At 34.8% G+C, this 22,561-nt stretch overlaps 1 protein-coding gene across 8 annotated transcripts in view; it reads right to left on the bottom strand.

Annotated features, from left to right (window-relative positions):
* Positions 1-22,561, bottom strand: part of CFAP69 (cilia and flagella associated protein 69) — a 76,955-nt gene that overhangs the window by 30,747 nt on the left and 23,647 nt on the right. For 7 of the 8 annotated variants that reach the window (XM_050785314.1, XM_050785315.1, XM_050785318.1 and 4 more), the window contains 9 exons: positions 18,773-18,922; positions 18,490-18,667; positions 16,341-16,464; positions 13,345-13,393; positions 13,132-13,253; positions 10,613-10,829; positions 7,483-7,647; positions 3,871-3,989; positions 1,912-2,030 (listed from right to left, as the gene is read on the bottom strand). In XM_050785314.1, coding sequence (XP_050641271.1) covers positions 1,912-2,030; positions 3,871-3,989; positions 7,483-7,647; positions 10,613-10,829; positions 13,132-13,253; positions 13,345-13,393; positions 16,341-16,464; positions 18,490-18,667; positions 18,773-18,922 — 1,243 coding nt within the window. Of the gene's footprint in view, positions 1-1,911; positions 2,031-3,870; positions 3,990-7,482; positions 7,648-10,612; positions 10,830-13,131; positions 13,254-13,344; positions 13,394-16,340; positions 16,465-18,489; positions 18,668-18,772; positions 19,075-19,373; positions 22,427-22,561 lie in introns of those variants that run through there. The other variant, XM_050785320.1, reaches the window with a different exon arrangement.

Here is a 22,561-nt window from a genome sequence, read left to right as displayed (position 1 = left end):
TTCTTGGGACTTTTCAGTCTTCATAATTGTGTGAGCCAATTCCTTATAATAAATCTCAATCTCTCTCTATGTTTTTTCCTACTGGTTCTGTCTCTCTAGGGAACCTTGACTAATATAATATCCAAATGCAAGGGGTCAGCAAAAGCTAAGACAATTTTAATGGAGAAGGAAAAAGTAGAAAGACTTACTCTACCAGATGTCTAGACTTATTAAAAAGACCTAATTATTAAAATAGCACATTACAAAAGGATAGACAAAAGACAGTAGAACAGTACAGAAAGCCTAGAAATAGATCCAGATATATATGGACATTTGATTTGTACAAAGAAGGTACTACAAAGCAGTGGGTAAAGGATGGTTTATCCAAAAACAGCAGTGAATTACATCTACACAAAAAAAGGAAAACTTGTACCTCACCTTACACCATACATACCAATCAATTCCAGGTAGATTGTAGGTCTAAATGTAAAGGGCAAAAACAATAAAGCTTCTAGAAGAAATATAGGCAGTGATCTCCATGACTATGGGGTAAGGAAAGACTGTTTAAACAGGGCACTATAAGTACTGACGATAAAAAAAGACTGGCAAATTAGACCATACTGAAATTAAGACTATTGGTTCAACAAAAAGAGAGTGAAGAGAGTGAAAAATGTAAGCCTCAGAGTGGCAGAATATATTTGACAAACATATAACAGAAAAAGGCTCATGTCCAGGACATATAAAGAACTCTGTAAAGAACAATAGGTAATTCAGTAGAAAAGTGAGCAAGAGACTTGAGTAGGGATTTCACAAAAAAGAGGCTATTCAAATGGCAAATGAACTCACTAGCAATCAGAAATGTGAAAATTAAAACTACAAAGAGACACTGGCACAAGTCCACAAGAATGGCTGCAATGAAAGATATAATGCAATGTGTTGGTAAGGGTGTGGAGCAAGGAGAAACTTCCACGCTACTGGGAAAGTTGTAATTGATGTAAGTATTTTGGAAAATTTTTTGGTATTATCTCCTAAAGTTGAACAGACATAAAAATGCCCAGATCTAGCCATTTTTACATCTAGGTGTATAGTGGACAGAAATATCTATGCATGTTTAATAAAATATATGCACAGAAATAATTTTTTCATAAGCCTAGACTAATTTGTGTTTGAATCTTAGTTTTTAACAAAATATTTAACAAGTAGAAACAATGCAATGTTTTTAAAAACAGAAGAAACTTACAGAATAAAAAATATAAAGAAACAAAATATTTTTTGTATGGCTATACAATGTATTTGTATTTTAAGCTAAATGCTATTACAAAAGAGCCAAAAACTTAAAGAAAATTAAAACATCTATAATGTAAAAAAAATTACAGTAAGCTAAGGTTAATTTATTGAGAAAAGAAAAATATTTTAAAAATAAGTTTAGTGTAATCTAAGTGTAGAGTGTTGATAAAGTCTATAGCAATGTATAATAAGGTCCTAGGCCTTCACATTCATTCACTATTCACTCGCTGACTCACTCATAGCAACTGGTACTGCAAGCTCCATTTATAAGTGCCCTATACAAGTATATGAATTTTAAAAAATCTTTTAGTCTATAGTCTTACTGTACCTTTTTAAATGTTTAGGCATGTTTAGATACACAAATACTTACCATTGTGTTACAGTTGCCTACAATTTTCAGTACAGTAACATGACATACAGTTTGTAGCCTTTAGGTTATACCATCTAGCCTAAGTATGTAGTAGGCTATACCATCTAGCCTAAGTGTGTAGTAGGCTATACCATCTATGTTTGTGTAACTACACCCTATAATGTTTGCATAAGATGAAATTGCCTAAGGAAACATTTCTCAGAATGTATCCTCACTGTTGTAAAGTGATGCATGACTGCTGTGAGTCTACTTAATTTGAGTACAGTAATACTCACCAAATGCTGTCCAATGTACTAAAAAGAAGTAGATTATAGCCTAAGCCACTCTGTAACTTCCTGGGGTCTGTTTTCATCACATGAAGAACTATATCTACTCCTTCAGTTCCGAAAATTTCCTGTTTAAGATAATTTGTTTTAAATTATTTCTTAAATAAATAATTCCTCCCTTTCCTACTTTATCTGTCCGCTAAAATTACTTTTTTACCAGAGAAATACAGCAACATTGTTAGAAAAATACTATTTTTACTACAATTTAAAAAACTGTACTTACTTATTTTCAGGAATTTAAAATAAATTATTATAAAACTAATCATTTTAAGAGGGGGCATCAATCAACATGCCAGCTTAATAATATCCCTTGATACTTTTTGTTTTATTCCCTTTCTCCCAAAAAAAGTCATAAAACTTGCACTTTGATTTTCTTCAACATTATAATGACTGCAGTCTAGCATTATGTCAGATTAATTCTTAGATAGTAAGAATTATCATGCAAGATTTTCTAATGACCCCAAGAGAGAAATAGGATATAAATGTAGTTAAAACCTTTAATAATTTATGCGAAGTTTTAACCACCTAATATTTTTCTCTTACTAATTACCTTTCTCATTGCCTTGATGTTCAGTTCTGGTTCCCAGTAAGCAAGATTATGATTATTTTTCCAGAGGAGCCCAGGCACAGGGTGGTAGAATACGATGAGAAGTTGCCTCAAAGCTTGGAGCTAAACATTCACTTAAAATCTATCTACTGAAACCATCGTTTTTTTTTTTTGTTTTTATATTTACAATTCCATCCCTTGCTATTTAATATTTAAATTATCAATCTCTGAACCTCAGAGTTCACTATGGAGCTATAAAAGATAAAAGGGGATTAAGATCTTGTTCTAACTTTTGGCTTTAGGCTTGAACCCAATTCAAACCCCAAACAACATTTAAAATGGTATAGCCCACTTTGGAAAACTCTTTGGCAGCTTCTTATAAAGATACACCTACTTTATGATACATCAGTTCCAATTGTAGATACTTACCCAAGATAAATGAAAGCATTATACCCAGTAGTACAAGACTAGCACAAGAATATTCACTCAGGCTTTATTCATTATAGCGTAAATAAAAACAACCCAAGTGCCTACCTATCAATAGGGGAACAGATAAACAAATTTTGGTATATTCACACAATGGAATACAATTTAGCAATAAAAAGAAATGAATTATTGATACATGCAATGACATGAATTTCTTTTTGTCCCTCTCTTTCTCTCTTTCTTTCTTTTTTTTTGCTTTAGAGTCTCGCTCTGTCACCCAGGCTGGAGTGCAGTGGTGAGAGCTGGGCTCACTGTAACCTCCTAGGTTCAAGCAATTCTCGTGCCTCAGCCTCCTGAGTAACTGGGATTACAGGCACGCACCACAACGCCTGGCTAATTTTTGTATTTTTAGTAGATATGAGGTTTCGCCATGTTGGCTAGGCTGGTCTCGAATTCCTGACCTCAGGCAATCCACCTGCCTCAGCCTCCCAAAGTGCTGAGATTACAGGCCTGAGCCACCATGCCCGGTCAACATGGATATATTTCTAAAATATGATGCTGGATGACAGAATCCAGAATAAAAGAGTAAATATGGTGCGATTCCATTCATATAAACTTAAAGAATAGGCAAAACCAACCTTTAGGAATAGAAAACAGAATAGTAGTTTGTCTGGAAGTGAGCGGGGGCATGGCTTCTAATGGGATGAGGAAATTTTATAGACATAGAAATATTCTCTGTTTTAATTGGGGGTGTTAGTTAAATGGGTGTATACTGTTGTATATTTTTTACCTTTTACTTTATATAATTATGCTCTAATTATTAACAAAAATATTAAATTTTCACAAAATTAAATACAATTATAGAAACTTCCAAAAATAGTTTATAGTGTTAGGTGACTGGGAGACCTGAACAAAACTTTCACAGGAATACATACCTTCCTTTGAATGTGATTCTCACAAAGACCAGATAGGATAAGTAAAATATCAGACTGGATTTCCAAAACAATGGCTTCTTCCTTTTCATTAGGCTTGCTTATTATATTTTTAAAGATTCCTGGTATGAAAATGTTCAAAGTATATATAGTTATTGGATACTACTTTTATTTTGATCAATTACTTTTAGGAAATCTCTTCTAAATCTTAATCTAAGAATTAATCTGACATAATGCTAGACTGCAGTCATATTGTTGAAGAAAATCAAAGTGCAAGTTTTATGACTTTTTTTAGGAGAAAGGGAATAAAACAAAAAGTATCAAGGGATATTATTAAGCTGGCATGTTGATTGATGCCCCCTCTTAAAATGATTAGTTTTATAATAATTTATTTTAAATTCCTGAAAATAAGTAAGTACAGTTTTTTAAATTGTAGTAAAAATAGTATTTTTCTAACAATGTTGCTGTATTTCTCTGGTAAAAAAGCAATTTTAGGGGACAGATAAAGTAGGAAAGGGAAGAATTATTTATTTAAGAAATAATTTAAAACAAATTATCTTAAACAGGAAATTTTCGGAACTGAAGGAGTAGATATAGTTCTTCATGTGATGAAAACAGACCCCAGGAAGTTACAGAGTGGCTTAGTGTTGGGATTACGGGTGTGCACCACCATGCCCAGCCTAGAAAAACTATTTTCGAAGAGGATATTTTCATTGCACAGTAACCTAGAGGCTGTGAAAAGATGATAAATGAATTCCTGGAGCTTTCAATGCAATCAGTAGCCCTACCTACATATACAGAATTTCTCAGTATAATCCATAGCCTCACATATATAGAAATTCTAGTACAGAATTAATAGTATGTCATTAAAGGATGCCCCAATAACCGGATACTTTGCTCAGCAAACTGTGTTTAAAAATATGCAGCATTTCAAGAGGTAGGAAATGAGGGCCTTTGCAAATATATGACCAAATTTCCTGACTGTGGTTTGCCTCATCTCTTCTTCTCCTCATGGTTAACAGGGTCAATTCTAGGCAAAGGCGGCAGATCTCTTTAGGTGCATTTTCTACTCCTGTTATTGCTTTCTGCATCTTTCCTTGATGTCTAACTGAAGGTGTTTTAAACAACTTTAGGTAACAGTATTCCATGTCCTTTAAAATCCCTCTTTTGCTTGTAATTGAAATTGAAAAGGACTGAAGATGGCCACTAACACCGATGAAATTATATTCATGATACACTTTTGCCCCAAAAAGGATTTTTTAAGCTTTAAATAAAGAAAAAAAGTCACTTTTTCTCTGTTAAAGGGGTAACTGGCATTAGTGGGAAAGTATGGAGCTATGTTCCAAAGCAGAAGGGCCACAGAAATCACAGCCTATCTCCATAACTGGCCTTAGCGACTATTCTAGGTCCCATTAGATGAATTACAGGTGGGGGATCAGACCCTAAGAGAGGCTAGTTGAGCCTGCTGGATACCCAGTGCTGGGGTATGCCACGGATAGAGGGGCCTATATCGCTTTATCAGGAACATCTTCTGGGAATCCAATTTGACTGGCCATTATGTCTGCTTCTTCTTTCTAGATCATCTCATTCTTCTTCTGACCTGAGTGCAGGGAGAAACTTTCCCTGCTGCCTGTAACACATAGTATAATGCTCATATTTATGTACCTTTCAACTCCTTGCCTTTATTCTCTCCTTGTTATAGATCATTCTATTTCTCCCAGATTCTTCTTCCTAAAACACAACATTGTACATATATCCTCACTAATCAAAACCCTTTGAGGCTCTCCATGCCTTAAGAGGATGAAGTTCGAACTACTGTCAATCACTCAAAACTCATTCCGTCTTGGCCTCTGACTATACAGTTAACCTGTCTTGTGTTACCTTCATAACATTTTGGCTCCTCTTAAACTAGCTCTGAACACATCACCATGCATATTTCAGGACCATGTCTCTCTGTTCATGGTATTTCCTTGCTTGAGGGCCATCTCTTCTTTTCCACCTCTAAACTACCCTGATCTCACAGAATCCTAAGACTTCCCAGCCTTGAAAACTACCCAAGACTCTTAGTTTCTGTAACATTTACTCTGTACTACTCATTAAGTGTCTAATTGATGACGTGTAGGACAACACATGCTATCTTTCTATGATATACATAGTTTCTGTTTTCTCATTAAGGAAAAGGTCCTCAGTGTCCTGCTCTATACATGTTTGTAACACCAGTGTCTATACAGGAAATAAAACATGTATATTTTATTTCAATAGTTTTTGGGGGAACAGGTGGTTTGTGGTTACATGGATAAGTTCTTTATTGGTGGTTTCTGAGACATTGGTGCACCCATCACTGCAGTGTACACTGTACCCAGGAAGGATATAAACATTTACATTTAAAATCTAGTTACTACTTATTGAGCACGTTACTACTACAAAGCCACGTTAGACTCAATAAGGCAAGGTCTCTGCCTCTAAGAACTTAACATAAAGATCAGCTTCTTTCCAGTTAAAGGGAAAAGATTTTAAGAAGAAAAAAACCATTGCTATTTGTTTTCCCTTTTCCCTACCCTATTCTCTAGTGCAGGTAGGATTAAGAATTCTTCCTAGACATATGAAAGATTACATGTCCTGGATTTCCTCTGGTTAGACTGAGTTTTGTACAACAGAATGTGCACAGGAATGATAAAACGTACTTTCAGGTTTGTTCATCACAAACAAACTGGGCAAAAAGGTAAATGTTTCACCTTTTTAATATACTTCGATTTCCTGTTATTTCCTGTATTATTATTATTGGAGAGCACCACTCCACTAATGATGGAAGAGTAATCATCTTAATTTAACAAGTAGAAGAGTTTTTGAGTAGACATTTATAATTAATGGACATCTAGCAGATTATATAATTGACTAGTGAAGCAAAGCCTGAATATGAATGAAATAGCTCTTTTCAAAGTCAAGGAAAGGTATGATCCAGAGAACTATTTATTTTTTAAACAACAAAAGACAAAGCAGCTTTTGTTTAGGGGTTCTGAATTTTACACTGAGTTTATGTGTACTTATTTTAGGGGAAACTCATTAAGTGTTTAATTGATGACATATAGGGTAACACATGCTATCTTTCTATGATATACATAGTTTCTATTTTCTCATCTAGCATAGCCAAGTGTTAAGTTGAAAGTCAAGGATATTCTGATATTTCATATCAGAAAAGAAACTCCTCTGTACATTTCTGTAAATACCAATGTACCAATGTTCTGTTATGACACATGCATTGGAACATGCCATGTTACCCTGTTTTAAAATAGTTCCAAAAGACTTGGCCAAAAGTGGTGACCTTTATTACAAAAAGAATAAACCATAACAATAGCCCATTTTAAAACAAGTTAAAGATAATCCTAAATGAAATGATATCTGAGTTGAAGAAATAAATGTTTAAAGGGTTAATGAGTATGATATTTCAATAAGAAGACACTGATTTATAGCAACAATATGAAACAAAAATCAAGAAAATATTCAGGAGTTTCTCAGTCATAAAGACAAAATAAATTTTGGAAAAATATTTCAAACAAAACTACTACTATTAAAAATATTTCTCTTTCATCAGTAAACCAACACATTATATTTTACCTATCATTTGCTGAATTGTTCCCTTTTCACAAAGATCTGTGTTTACAGTCTCATCTTCGAGGTAGACCATAGCTCTCAGGAGTCTTAAACTGTAACGCATCTGGGCAAACTTGTTGCCTCGGCCACCTGTACCATGAAAACTGTTACCATGACTGAAAAACGGATCTGTGGAGAAAAATTGATAATTTAAAACAAAAACATTTCAAATAAAACAAATATATCAGATATCTTATACATCTATCAAAACTTTAAACAAATGTTAAAATTTTGTTATATTTGCTTTAGTTTTTTTAGAGAAATAAAATATTATCCCTTTTCCCTCTTATTCTTAGAAGTAGGTGTTTTAGAATTTTACTCAAATGTATCATATTATATGTATCTTTTGCAATTTGCTTTTGTTACTCAACATGTTTATTTTAAAAATTATTCACATTTTCACAAGTAGATCTAGATTATTCATTTTAATTGGTTTCAGCGTTCATTTTAATAAATGAATTATAGTTTATCCATTCACTAGTATAAATTGTTACAATAAACATTCTGGTTCATGTCCTCTTATATTCATTGAGAAGAATTTTTCCATGTGACCAGAATAATATAGGATACATCCACACTGAATTTTACTAAAGATATAATGTATAAGATGAGTTAATTTTTCTTTTTTAAGAGACAGGGTCTTGCTGTGTTGCCCAGGCTAGAGGGCAACAGTAATGATAACAGCTCATTGCAGCCTCAATCTCCTGGGTTCAAGTGATACTCCCACCTCAGCCTCCCAAGAAGCTAGGACTACAGATGTGTGCCACTATGACCAGCTGACTTTTTTTTTTTTAAGATATAGGGTCTCACCATGTTGCTCAGGCTGGTCTTGAACTTCTGACCTCAAGTGATCCTCCTGCCTTGACCTCTCAAAGTGTCGGGATTATAGGTGTGAGCTACTGCACCTGGCCTTGATTTTCTCCCATGAAATCTGCTAAATGTGAAATGGTAGTTCATTGTTGTTAATTTGCACTTACCTGATTGCCTTGGGATTGAGAGTTTTAAAATGGTTTTTGAAAATGTAGGGTTTTCTCTGTGACATGGCAGTTCTTAGTCTTTGTATACTTCTCTACTGAGTTGTTTTCTTGTTGATATATAGGAGTTATTTATGAACCTGGATTATAATCTACTACCAGTCACAGGGGTAGTAAATGTCATCTCTCAATTTGTAAATTAGTATTTCACTTAGATTTTGTCAAACAGACATTTGTACATTTTACAGTCATTAAATGCATCGATCTTTTCTTATACCTTAAACTCATGAGTATTTTTAAAGAAACCTTTCCTACGCTGATATCTAGCAAAAGATATTTTCCCATGTTTTCTTCTAAGAGTTTCACTGTATGACTTTTCATATTTACGTCTTTATTACTTTTGCAATTGATTTTTAGAAAAAACAAAGTGAAGAGGTCTAATTTTTATTTTTTCACATGGAGGACCAACTGCCCCAACACCACCCTTCCCTCACTGATTGGCAGTATCATCTCTCATAATGCCGACCTTCCATATATTCCATGCCATTGGTCTATCCATGACCCAGTACCACATAATTTTAATTACTATAGCTTTATGGTAGGTCTTGATAAGTAGCAAGGCAAACCCTCCCTTCTTCATGCTATGCTTTCTTTAAAAGCTTCTTTTAGAAGTAGCTTTATATTTCCAGCTAAAAAAAAAAGTTGAAAATACTGTTCTAAGTATTGCATGTTGGTTACAATTGTGGGTTCTATTAGAGAACCTCGGTTAAATTTTTGCTCTGCCACTTGTGGCCAGGAATAATTATTTAGCTTCTTAGACTGAGTTCTACCCATCTGATACACAGGGATAATAATAGTACCTATATCTCCTAGGTTTGTTGAGAGGATTAAAATGACTTAATACTTGGAAGGTGTTTAAGGCTCACCAGATAGTAGGTTCTGAAAAACTATTAGCTATCAGTCTTTCTCTTATTAGCCAGCATTTCCCCTTTTGCCTTAAAGTTTTCTATGAACATAAATGATATAAAGGATAGACTGACGACTTGCTTCATTTAGTGGTAAATAATTTTACAAGACTAAATTTAGTAGCTCAGTATATTAGGAACGAGAATAAAAAGGCTATCTTTTTTTTCCTCCTTCATGCATAAATGGGCGATACTCTTGATCTAATGAAAATGCATCATACAAAATTATTTCCAGAGCAAATTTACTACCAGAAAAGAAGCAATATCCTCCTTATAAAACTTTATTAAAAAATGAATGTATTTCTTATTTCCTTTCTAAGAACTGAAACAAAATACAAACAAATTGGGGCTCTACTAATTTGGTAGACCACATTGGAGTCATTACTTCTGGCTAGAGGTCTAGATTTTAAGCTCCATAGAGAAAATGATGTTTATTTATTTAAAGCCTAACTGTATTTTCAGTAGTTAAGACAGTATCTAGTATCCAGTAGGCAGTCATAAATATTTGTTGAATGAATGTATTATAATACTGACAGACTGGGCAATATTGTAATTGATTTCAGGCTCACGCCTGTAATCGCAACACTGTGAGAGGCCGAAGTAGGCAGATGGCTTGAACCCAGGAGTTTGAGACCAGCCTGGGCAACATGGCAAAATCCTGTCTACAGAAAATACAAAAATTAGCTTCGCGTGGTGGCATGAACTTGTAGTCCCAGCTACTGGGAAGGCTGGGGTGGGAGGATCGCTAGAGCCTAGGAGGTTGAGGCTGCAGTGAGCCATCAGCATGCCATTGCACTGTAGCCTGGGTGACAGGGTGAGACCCCGTCTCAACAAACAAACAAAGCAAATAAAACATTCCCAGGATTTATTTTCTTCCAAAATATAATTTTTAGATAGGTCTAATAATACAAAAATTTAAATTATATGTATGATTTCTTTCAGGTGTGCATCAACTATGAGGTTTACTAATGTCTGACTTTAAATCAAATCTGTGTTTTTCTTAAAACAACATATAAATACATTAAGAAGACAGGTCTATATGTTCTTACTTCTCATAGCTTTAATTGATTTCATTGTTATTTCTATGCATATATTGAGCATTCAGTTGAAATATGAAGATTAAAATTTTGACAAGAATCTTGAAGGGCCACTCACCTTCACTCTCACACCATTCTAGAAATGCAAGGACTCGAGCATTTCCCTGGCATGACATGTATTCTTCTATTAATAAAGGAGCCACTGATGACAAAGTGGCAATTGCATGCAGTTGTAATTCTTCATGCTGTGCTGCAGACCAGTCCATTATCTTTTGTTTCTCAGGCTTCTTAACATAGGTAAACAAAGCCAAAATAACTTTGCCATCAATTAATAGCTGTGAGAAAGAACAAAGGATACTTTGTTAGAAACATAGCTAAAAATACTTTAAGGCAATTAAATTAAAAATTTACATTTTGATGTTTTATTGAGGATTATTTCAAAATAATTCCTTTATAAAATAATCCCAATCTATGATAGGCAGCAAAAAAATGATAATAAAAAAACAAAAATTTAATAACGGTTATAATCCTCTTTTCTGAGGTATGTACTCTCTGACAATAACATAAAATATGTGTTAATTTTTTGTTTTTGCTGCTCATATATGTAATTTAGTTCCTGCTTATAATAAAACCACAGGAGTAGAATATTTTGGGGCAAGTGCTGACATTTCTTTCCTCACTCTCTTTTTAAAAAGGAAATATCTCACAGACTCAGTTGTGTACCATAAAAAACAACTTTGTCTGAGGTAATGACTAAGTGAATATTTAACCACATGCAACAGAACTTACATAAACATTCTGCCAAATAAATGTCAGTTAGGTCACAAGCCATGCTTCATTACATGCCTAGTATTTTAAAATTTTATTGAACCTATCATTTTAATAAAAATGAGATTAAAATGCATAGCTATTATGACAACAGAATTAATACAGCTAATTCTGATGGATGCATATTTATGATTCACAAGAGAATAAAACCCCGTATGCTATATTATATTTAATTTTCTTTTAATTTAGCATTGTTCTAGAAAGATTTTCACAAAAATAGTTAATTTTTCTAATTCCCTACTACTCCATGTGAAAAGAATGCAAGATTTAGGGTTGAGAAAACAGGAATAACTACTAGTTCTAACATTATTGTTAGAATTAAGTATATGATGTTTCAAAAAAAAAATCCTGTGTATTGCAAATGATAGTGTACATATTCATTATCATTACTAGCAATATTACTGCACCACAAATTATGTGACACATAAAAATTGTTGATTTCACTGCTCACAAAGTGTTTTAAGAAGTTCGTCACCATAATCTGTGCTACTTGGCTGTGTTGTCTATAAAATGTTGTTCAATCAATTAGAATTGATTTATAAACTGCAGTGTAAATTTTATTATCTTTATAGGTCTAATTTTTAAAATTTATATCATACTCTATTGGAATAATAAACCATACTTTATGGAATAATTTTCCAAATGATTTTCCATTTGCATTTTGGAAAATGCATTTAGGTTCTACACAGTATGTATTTTTTTGGTCACAAATAACAAAGTTATAATTGTAAAGACAATTTTTCTTTTCCTGAGCATTTGAAAATATATATATTCCTTAAAGTTGCATTACTAAGAAAATGCTCAGCTCAGTTAAATCCTAATAATAATCTCGAGGTAGGTGTTATCCCCATGTTGAAGTTGAGCTACCTGGGATTTAGAGAAATCAAACAACCCATTCAATGCCACATAGCTAGAAAGTGGTAGCACTGAGATTCTGTCTGACTATAAAGCCTTTACTGCTAGACTATCCCATCTTTATATTATTGGTGGTGAAGCTGATAGACTGAATTCCTACTTCTTTTTTATGGTAATCCTTGGAGTTTGGTAGAGTTTTAGACTAGAAGGAAATTTCACTTAATGCAGCAACTGACTAAACTAACAGAATTGTTAATAATACATTTACTATCACTTTATAGTTTAAAAAACCTTCATCCAAACTTCACAATAGACCTGTGAGCAGGGCCGAAGCATTATAATCTTTCCTTTACAGAAGGAGGAAATGAACCACAGATAGATGAGGTAATTTTGCTAAGGCCACGTAGCTAGTAGGTGATAAGCCAGAAGTGAAATTCAGTTCCAATGTTCTTCAAATTACATCACGCTGTTATGCAGGAAACAAAGTATTAAGATGAATTCATAGAGAGTAAAAGTAATTAAAGACACTAAACTTGTGTGTTGAAAAAACAGGTTCATAAGAGTTTGAGATTGGCATCACAGAGGTTAATAATTTTCTCCAGCATTAAATCAGTCCTTGTTACTATGGTCAGAGACAGATTATTAGGCTGGACAGGCCTATGTGAAGCTTCTTTCATTTTATGCTGTCTAATTCAAGAGATCTAACTGTATCATTAAATCTCTTAGGTTCTACTATTTTTCTTTGGTTTATGTAGTTTAAATTTAAGCACTTCACTATTTACTAACAGAGAAGCAAAGAAAAAATTTTAAAGCTAAAATTCAGGTTAGTAAAATTTTACTACTTTCTATGGTAAATATATGAATTGATAAAAGATTTACAGTCAGGACTTTAAAATAGTTATACTATAAAGTGAGACAATTTTTATTGATTTTCCTGCCTTGATTACTCTTTACCTGTACAGTAGGTAAATCTTTACATAAGATCACAATTACATTGAATAGTAATTTCTTCAACTCAAAATCTTCATAGGAATTAGAAAGCTTAAGTCCTTTTACCAAAAGATTTTGACTTTTAACTGTGAGGGAAAAAAAGTAAAATGAAAGCTTAAATGTTGTACAAGACTCATCAAGATAATTATAAGAAGTTGAAAGTTTTATGTTTTTTACCTTCATTAAAGGTGGCAAACAGTATCAAATCCTTGGTAAAGCCACATTCCTAATATAAATACATAAAATAAGCAGAAAGATGAATGAATAAGATGCAAGTTATGATGCACACACTCACATTTACTACTTATGTACATTTATCAAATTATCCTACTGTCATTCATTTGAATTCATAAAGCATGAATAGTAATAAAGGGTGAAGCAAAAAATAAAAACATATAGCCAGATAAGCTTATTTAAAATTAAATAAGCCAGATTTATTTAATTTTAAACTTACTTCTGTAGGTTCTAAGAAATATTTTATATTATTCTATGAATAGTCTGTTTAAAATTGTTAAGGATCCAAAGTATATTAGGTCTTCATAGTTACTTCTATAATTCATTATCTATACTTCAAATGACAGAGTAAGGGAGGAAAATCCAGTTATTCTCAACAGTCTTTCCTCTTAAACACCTCCACTTCTACCCCAGTCATTCTTGCTATGTCAAACGTTTGGTCAAGAGATAATAAAGTAGTTCCTACTTAGCATGAAAAGCCCCGAAGAATCACCAGAGTTGCAAACATTTTAGCATGTCAGCATTCCTGACAGAGATATCCTAGTTGGACTTTGCACATTAGGGAGAGTTTACAGGGGCAAACCCTGGGCTTATGAGCTTGTAGTTTTATAGCCCCATTACTTTAGGATCTATATGGTTTCTTTAGATGCTGATAATATTATTTCCTTTGACTCGCATTCGTGAAATTCATCTGAATGTTTGCAAGGACACTAATGAGAAATTACTAACTGAACAGGGGCTTCTAGAGAAACAAAGTTTCACCTATAAGTCGCAGCTTTAACTAGGATACTATGTAGGACTGTTTCCCTATTTGCACAGTATGAATTCCATGACTCTTATATGGGGACTACTTGATGTCCACTGTTAGTGGGCTGAGGTCTTCATAGCCAGTTCTTTGTAGCACAACTAGAACTTACGTGCCTGACTTGTGAATCTTGTTGCCAAGGATCTCTATTAAATAATTTCAATCATTCAATGATTTTTAATTAAAAAATATGTGAAGGCTCAGCTTCTGGTACAGATGAGTAGTAGCTCCGAGAGAAATTCTCCTGCTGGTGACAAATAAAACTATCGTGTGACCAAGAGTAAGCAGACACTGGAGGGATGTCAGAATTTTGTAGAAGGGAATGGTACTAAATGAGTTTCCCATTTAAAAAAAGGCTTTTGGGGCTGGGCGGTGGCTCACGCCTGTAATCCCAGCACTTTGGGTGGCCAAGGTGGGCAGATCATGAGGTCAGGAGATCGAGACCATCTGGCTAACACAGTGAAACCCTGTCTCTACTAAAAATACAAAAAAAATAGCCCGATGTGGTGGAGGGCACCTGTAGTCCCAGCTACTCAGGAGGCTGAGGCAGGAGAATGGTGTGAACCCAGGAGGCGGAGCTTGCAGTGAGCTGAGATCGCACCACTGCACTCCAGCCTGGGTGACAGAGCAAGACTCCGTCTCAGAAAAAAAAAAAAAGGCTTTTGACCTGAGAGCAGGCCATATTCTATACCTCGTGGGAATGCTAAAACTCAGAGTAACCCTGTGGTCTTAGTGGCCTGAAGAACCAGAAGACAGAGGCAACCACCAACACTAGAAAGTGAAGGGAGAAATCCCATAAAGGAGAGAGCCAGAGAGAGAGAATGCTAAATTCTGTGTACAAACTCTTCCCAAATATCTGGCTGATGTCTGAACCACACAAGTGCAGAGAATACTCAAGCATCCCAGGCAAGAACTGAATTGAGATTTGGAATGTCATACCTCAAAGGGATAAGTACAGCCAAGTTAAATGTATAGTTATTAGTTATTAAAAACTCATCAGAGGAGTATACCAGAATCTACAGTAAAGATGCTCATAATGAATAGAAAGACAAGAACTCTTAGGAGAGACACTGTAAAAAGGAATCAAAATAAATTCTAAAACTGAAAAATATATCTGAAGTAAAAAGGCGATGGATGAGATTAACAGCAGAATGGAGATGACAGAAATAAAAAAGTCAATGAATTTAAATATATAGACTAATACAAATTATCCAACCTGAAGAATAGAGAGAGAAATGGTTGAAAAAAGTGAGCAGTGCCTCACAAACCTGTGGGACAATATCAAAAAGTCAAACATAAAAGTAATCAGAGTCCCTGAAGAAGTAGGGAGAATGGGACTGAAAAAATATTTGAAGAAATAATGGCCAAGAGTTCTCCAAATCTTATTAAAGACTTAAATTTATATCTCCAAGAAGCTCTATGAAACCTAAGCAGAACAAATACAAAGGAGATCTCACCTTAGCACATCATTTCGAAACTGCTAAAAACCAAAGATAGAGTGAAAATCTTGAAAACAGTGAGAGAAAAAGATGATACATTATACATAGGGGAATAATGATTTGAAATTATGAATACTTCTCATCAGAGTCCAGGGTACTCACCATTACACCATAGAACCTCACACTGAATATTTCTCATCAGAAACAACAGACTCCAGAAGACAGTAGAACTTTATCTTTGAAATGCTAAACAAAAACTTTTCAGCCTAGAGTTCTATATTCAATGAGCACAGACTTTAAGAATTAAGATGAATTAAATATATTTTCAGATAAAAAGAAAACTAAGATAATTTGTTGCCAGCAGCCAGCAGGTTTGCACCACAAGAAATTGTAAACAAAGTTCTTCCAGTGAAAGAGAAATGATGCCAGATGGAAACTCAAATCATCAAGAAGGAAAGAAAAGCATAAGTGGTAAATACGTGTATAAATCACACAATATGAAGAAGATTCCAAATTTCCAAAGGATTGCAAAGAAGAATTGGCAGAGTGATAAGCATACTGGTGACCATCATGATATTACAGCATAACTTAGCATTACAACAAAATACACAAATATTACAACATAATATAGGACTTCTTTCACCCATGCCCACCACTTCCACAATTAAAATTAATGCAATTTGATTCATACTTACAATCATTGGTGCTTCAGGATTTTGAGCTATAATTGTAGTGATCACTAATATGTCATTTCTAAGCTGACGGTCATAATGACTGAAACCTCTCATAAACAGATTTGTAAATACTTCCTTCAAAGCCCTAGAAAGTAAAATCATATTTTAAAAACTATATTGTTATGCACTAAATGTTTGCGTCCTTCCAAAATTCATATTTTGAAATCCTAACCCTCAATGTGACGGGGAGTGAGGTCTTAGGGAGGTAATGAGCCCTCGTGAATGGAATTAGTACCCTTATAAAAGGGACTCCAGAGAGCTGTCTCGCTCTCTTGCCTCCATGAAAGGATACAAGATATCAGCAGTATGCAACCCAGACAAGGACCCTCATCAGAACCCAACCACACTGGCACCCTGATCTCAGAATTCTAGCCTCCAAAACTATGAAAAATAACTTTCTGTTGTTTACAAACCACCCAGTTTATGGTACTTTGTTATAGCAGCTCAAACTAAGACACATACTTTTATGGAAATACTACCTGAATGTCTATCAACAAAATCTCCCTTTTTATATTATACTATTGATTTGAACGTATCTTTAACATTTTTTACACTTCGAAATCTGCCTCTAATTCTCTATGTACCAGATAAGAATCCACTAAACCAGTCTATTACACATGGTGGTCAAAGTGACAGCTCTATAATACATTCAATCATGTCATTTTCCTTTGTAAAACCATTTAAAGACTATTCTTTGTTCTTCGGATTAAGTCCTACCTCCTTAACAAGCAAGGCTTATTAGGCCTTTCATGTTATGGGCCCTGATAACATTGTTAGCCTCATCTCTCACCATTGTAGCCTGTTCCTTCTGCTCTCACCATACTGAATTTTAGTTTTCCGATTTTGCTAATTATATTTTCACTTTTTTTCCCTGTCTAGGATGCTCTCTGCATGCAAAACTTCTCTGTGTTACCAAGTCCTGTTTGTCATTCAGTTACTAGACTTGAGTTCATTAGGAAGCAGTTATGAATTCTCCAACTCTGAGTTAGGTTCCCTTGTATTAATAGTAGACGTTTGTTGCTTTGCCTCCTGGGACCTACTTGCCCTTTTTATAAGAACAGCATTCTTATTTTTATTTAGGCATTTAGTCCTTCCTGACTTTTGCTCCTGTGAGGCTGCCTTCAGCTGCCTTTTCACCAGTCAGAGCATTTTTTCTTTTGGCATTAATAAATCACTGTGGAATGGGCATTTGACCAATATTAGACCATTCAGGGCCAAACTGGACTCAATTCAAAGACTTTTCTCTGAGCCTTCAGGATAGCAAGGTTTCTCTTCTGCTTGATTTGAGGTTGAGATGATGTGATCCTAGACTTCTTAGGTCTTACCACATAGGCTTGGTTATGAAGCCAACACCATGGAAGACAATGTAGAGAGAGGGGGGACCAAGTCCTAATATCTGCTGATCCCTGAATAAAGCTGTACATCAAACCAGTTTTATCCTTGACTTTGTAGTTAAATAAGCCATAAATTTTCTATATTGCTTTGATCAGTTGGGTTTTTAGTCACTTGCAAACAAAAATGTGCTGATTGACCTTCTTCTGAAGAACATGTACATCTTACAATAATCTGTTTCATAACATTTAGTATGTTCTCTTTTAGTTGTCTATTTACTTGTCCATCCCTCCTAGCACAATGTAAATTCCACGAATGCAAAGACAATATCTGTATTTTTTCAGTGGTATTTCTATGGCTTAATACTGAAGCTGGCATAGAGCAGACAATTATTTGTTGAATAAGTGAAGAAGCAACTTGAAGGCTTACATTTTGTTGCTAATGCTTACTGCAATATCTGGAAGATAGTAAGCACTCAATAATAGATTCACTGGATAAATAAATGAAATTGTTCTTCTAAAGTCTAATTTTACTTTATGTATATTCTAAGGTATAATTTAGTGTTAAGAAGCTACTTCAAGAGCCTTCCACATAGAAAACTGTGGCTTGTTATTGTGCAGATTCATTTATACCATGGCACAAAGAAGATGTCCTGAAACATAGCCATTACATGAATCTAAAACATAATTGAACACAGATTCAAACAAATATGTTAGTTATGTCACTGGCTATCATTTTAAGATTAAAAGAACATTCCTATCTAACCACATACACTTACAGCAAACATTCCAAGTTACTAAGCTGTTGTATGACTTCTTCTTTTGAAGACTTTTCCAACAAGTTCCAAAGTATTTCTGATGAACGAAATAAAAGCTGTCCAGAGGGATCTGGGTCATTGAGGTGAGTACAGATTCCACTGGCTGCTTGTGCTTTCATCATTATAGTACAATTAACTTCTGAAAATAAATTTTAAACATTATTTTTGCTTTACAATATTGACATTTTTAGACAGAAACAAAAGTAGTTGACAATGAAGTGTTTAAACTTAATAATATACAAACCAGAAGTCGAGAGATGCTGCAGAACTTTAAGTACCCAAAGTTTCTCAACAAGTTGATGTTCAAGCAAGGTGATTGACTGGACCATTGTTTTTGCTAATCCTCCAACTTCAGCCATTTGAATCTTGTATGATGAACTTGCTTGCTGGTAACCTAACAACAATTAGTTAATAAATACAAACAGTTATCTCATAGAATGATCATTAAGACAAAAGAATGAGTAATTTATTATTAAGCAACAGCAAGAACAACTTTTCAAAAGTGTATGGAATTTATGAATTGTGCAGCATAGGGATGAGCCATACCTTTTTTTTTTTTTTTTTTTTGAGACGGAGTCTCACGCTGTTGCCCAGGCTGGAGTGCAGTGGCGCGATCTCGGCTCACTGCAAGCTCCGCCTCCCGGGTTCCCTCCATTCTCCTGCCTCAGCCTCCTGAGTAGCTGGGACTACAGGCGCCCGCCACCGCGCCCGGCTAATTTTTTGTATTTTTAGTAGAGACGGGGTTTCACTGTGGTCTCGATCTCCTGACCTTGTGATCCGCCCGCCTCGGCCTCCCAAAGTGCTGGGATTACAGGCTTGAGCCACCGCGCCCGGCCGAGCCATACCTTTTTCTGTAAAGGGGCATATAGTATTTTAAGCTTTGCAGGTTATAAGGTTTCTTGTCAACTACTCAGCTCTATAGCACATTGTGGCAAGAAAGCAGTAATAAACAGTACAAATATAAATGGGCATGGCTGTGTTCTAACACAATTTTGTTTTCAGTGGGCCTAGTTTGACCTGGGACCCAGGGTTTGCTGATCCCTGGTGTAGTATTTAAAATAGGACCATGAATTTTGGAAACACCCTAAATTCTAAAAAAGAACAATATTTCTTGTCAGTAGATATGACTTTCTATAATGGAAAATGATTTGATTACAAATACTGAATGTTTTCACTAGTCAGTTTCACTGTTCAGGTCCAATGCATTACTTCAGTTCTTTCAAGGGACAACAATTATGTAGTGTCCGCAATAAAATAAGAGGTGAAAAATGTAATGCTACTCTGATAATTGTGAATGAATTTAATGGTATTTTAGGGAAATTTGATTCTTGGTGACACATTTTATAAAAATTCCTTCTGTCTTAGCACCTGTGAGAAATACTAACTCTCCTTTTGATGCAGGTATACAGGTGCTTACCTAACTACATTCAACTAGAGGGATTAAATAAACACCAAAGGGTCCTCATTTACTGAGATGATGCTTTATTTTTTCTTAGTGATCTCACTTATCTAATTCCTTGACTTTTGATTTTTGAGTCCAACTAGATTCCTTAACTTTGCCCTAGTTCTGAGGTATCTGTCAGTTTGTCTTATCTTTCTAAATATGATCTCTGGCTGTGGACAAGACCCTGTCCAATGCAGTGATGAGCTTTCTATGATATGCTCTAGCTACTCACCACATGAATTTTAAAAAGCATTTAAAAAGTAAGAAGAGGAAGATAAAAATTGCCTATATTTTCATCATCTAGAGATAACATTAACATTTTCATATATTTGTGATATTTTTAATGTATGCATACAATTTTAACAACATACTAGTATACAGAATTTTATATTCTACTGTACTCATTAAACTTTTATTGTAAGCTTTTCCCCATCCTATAAAATATTTTCTAAAATCATGATTTTTAAGTGCATAATAGTCTATCATATGGATGGACCAAAATGTACTTTATACTTACTGTATCTTTTTCTATTGCTGGTACATTTTAATAGAGGGATATAACACTACTAAAGCTCATGGACTTAATTCCTGTCTCCAGGGCTGTGTCTCTTTCAACTACTGTACTGAGGACTTTTCAGCTGTAGTCCCAGATGTCTGGCCATACCCATTACTTGAAACCAACTGTGTGATAGTGAGAGCACTGACTCCTAATTTTCAGAACCTGACCAAATCAACCTCACGTCTTTGCCCCATAATACTCCTCTGTCTTAAGTCCTACACCACTTGTCTCCCTTTCTTTTAAGGGCGTCTGTATTTTGCCAAGGTTAACTCTAAGCTTGTGCTCTTAATTCCATCCTCTTGTGCTTTCTTTGAGAATTTCGCCTTCCCATTTCTTTCTTACCAGCTTCTAGCTCTTCTGCCTACAAATGTGATTTCTTCCTATCCTAAAAACCCAAATAACCTTTCTCTGACTGCACTAGTTGAGCTGTTCTCCATCTTTTCTTTTTCTTCACCATCTCATCTTAAGATATATCTGCATTCATGAACTACCACTACTCTCTCAGTCTCAAATCCAGTGCCTCTACTCTCACAATTCTCTGATTCTTTTACGTTGTTGTTGTTTTTGTTTGTTTGTTTTTTGAGACGGAGTCTGGCTCGAGGCTGGAGTGTAGTGGTGCAATCTCGGCTCTCTGCAAGCTCCGCCTCCCGGGTTCACGCCATTCTCCTGCCTCAGCCTCCCGAGCAGCTGGGACTACAGGCGCCCACCACCACGCCCGGCTAATTTTTTGTATTCTTTTTAGTACAGACGGGCTTTCACCTTGTTAGCCAGGATGGTCTCGATTTCCTGACCTCGTGATCCGCCCGCCTTGGCCTCCCAAAGTGCTGGGATTACAGGCTGAGCCACCGCCCCCGGCCAATCCTCTGATTCTTTAATCCTGCCTCTGCCCTGACCACTGTGTATCAATAGATCTGTCAAAGATTAACTACAACTTTTCAGGTGTCACATTGACTTGGCCTTTTAACTCTTCGATTACAGAAAACTCTGCAGCATTTGACACTGAGACAACTTCCTCCTCCTTTGTCAAATATTTCATTCATTGGCACACAAGACATGGCAGTCTTTAGGTTTTCTTCCTCCTCTTTGAACCTCCCTTCACTGCCAATTTCTTTTAATCATTTTTTCCAAACCTCAGTATGGACACTCTCCATGTCATTTTTCATGCCTTGCTGCTTATCTGTTTTATCTCTTGGCAAATTCAACCATTCTGGTGGCTTTTCAACTCTATTTGGGTGGATTCCAAACCTGTATTTCTGGTCCCTGTTGCTTTTAGTATCCAATATCCTTTATCTACCAAGACACTCCTACCCATCTATCTCATCAATAGTTCAAATTGGACATTTAAGAATCTCCTTATTCATTTCTCTAGTTTAGCTGTTGTTCCATTTTTGTGTTTTACTTTTTGACTTACTTTTGTTTTCCCTGAATTTCTTTTTTCTTTTTTTAAATTGTCCTTTTTAAATTGACTTCTGGTTCCCATTTTTCCTTAGTCTTAAATAATCTTTCTTTTGAACTACCATAGACTCTTATTTCCACCTATATTAAGAATCATATAACTTAAGAAGTTATTGTTTATATCTTCTCTCCCTTCCTGGATCGATTAGAAATTATGGAAACTATGAAGGTAAGAAGTACATCTTAACATTATATCCTCACAGTGCACGTGCCACTGTCTTGTTCCTGCCCAATTCAGTGTGGTTCACTTATCACTATATATTAAGGTCCCTTAGCTATAACACACAGAACTATTTTCCCAAACATGATGGAGAATGGCCCTGGTATTGGTAGTTTAACATTTAACTGAGTGGGGGCAGATATTATAAATAATTATAAAGTGTTTAAAAAATAATTTTATCAATAGTATTACATAATATAATAGTAACATTTATGATTATTAATAAACTAAATTGGGCATCACTTTACAAATTTGTTCATATTTAGCATCAGAATAAAAATATGCAAATCAAAAACTGAAAAATACATATATAACTTTTAAAAGATGACCGAAGAGATCAAGACTACAAAAAAAG

This window comes from Macaca thibetana, chromosome 3 (genome assembly GCF_024542745.1).
Source record: "Macaca thibetana thibetana isolate TM-01 chromosome 3, ASM2454274v1, whole genome shotgun sequence".
NCBI classification, from domain to species: Eukaryota; Metazoa; Chordata; class Mammalia; order Primates; family Cercopithecidae; genus Macaca; species Macaca thibetana.
The sequence above is the reverse complement of the archived record's forward strand: the minus strand, read 5'-3'. Positions and strand labels throughout refer to the sequence as shown.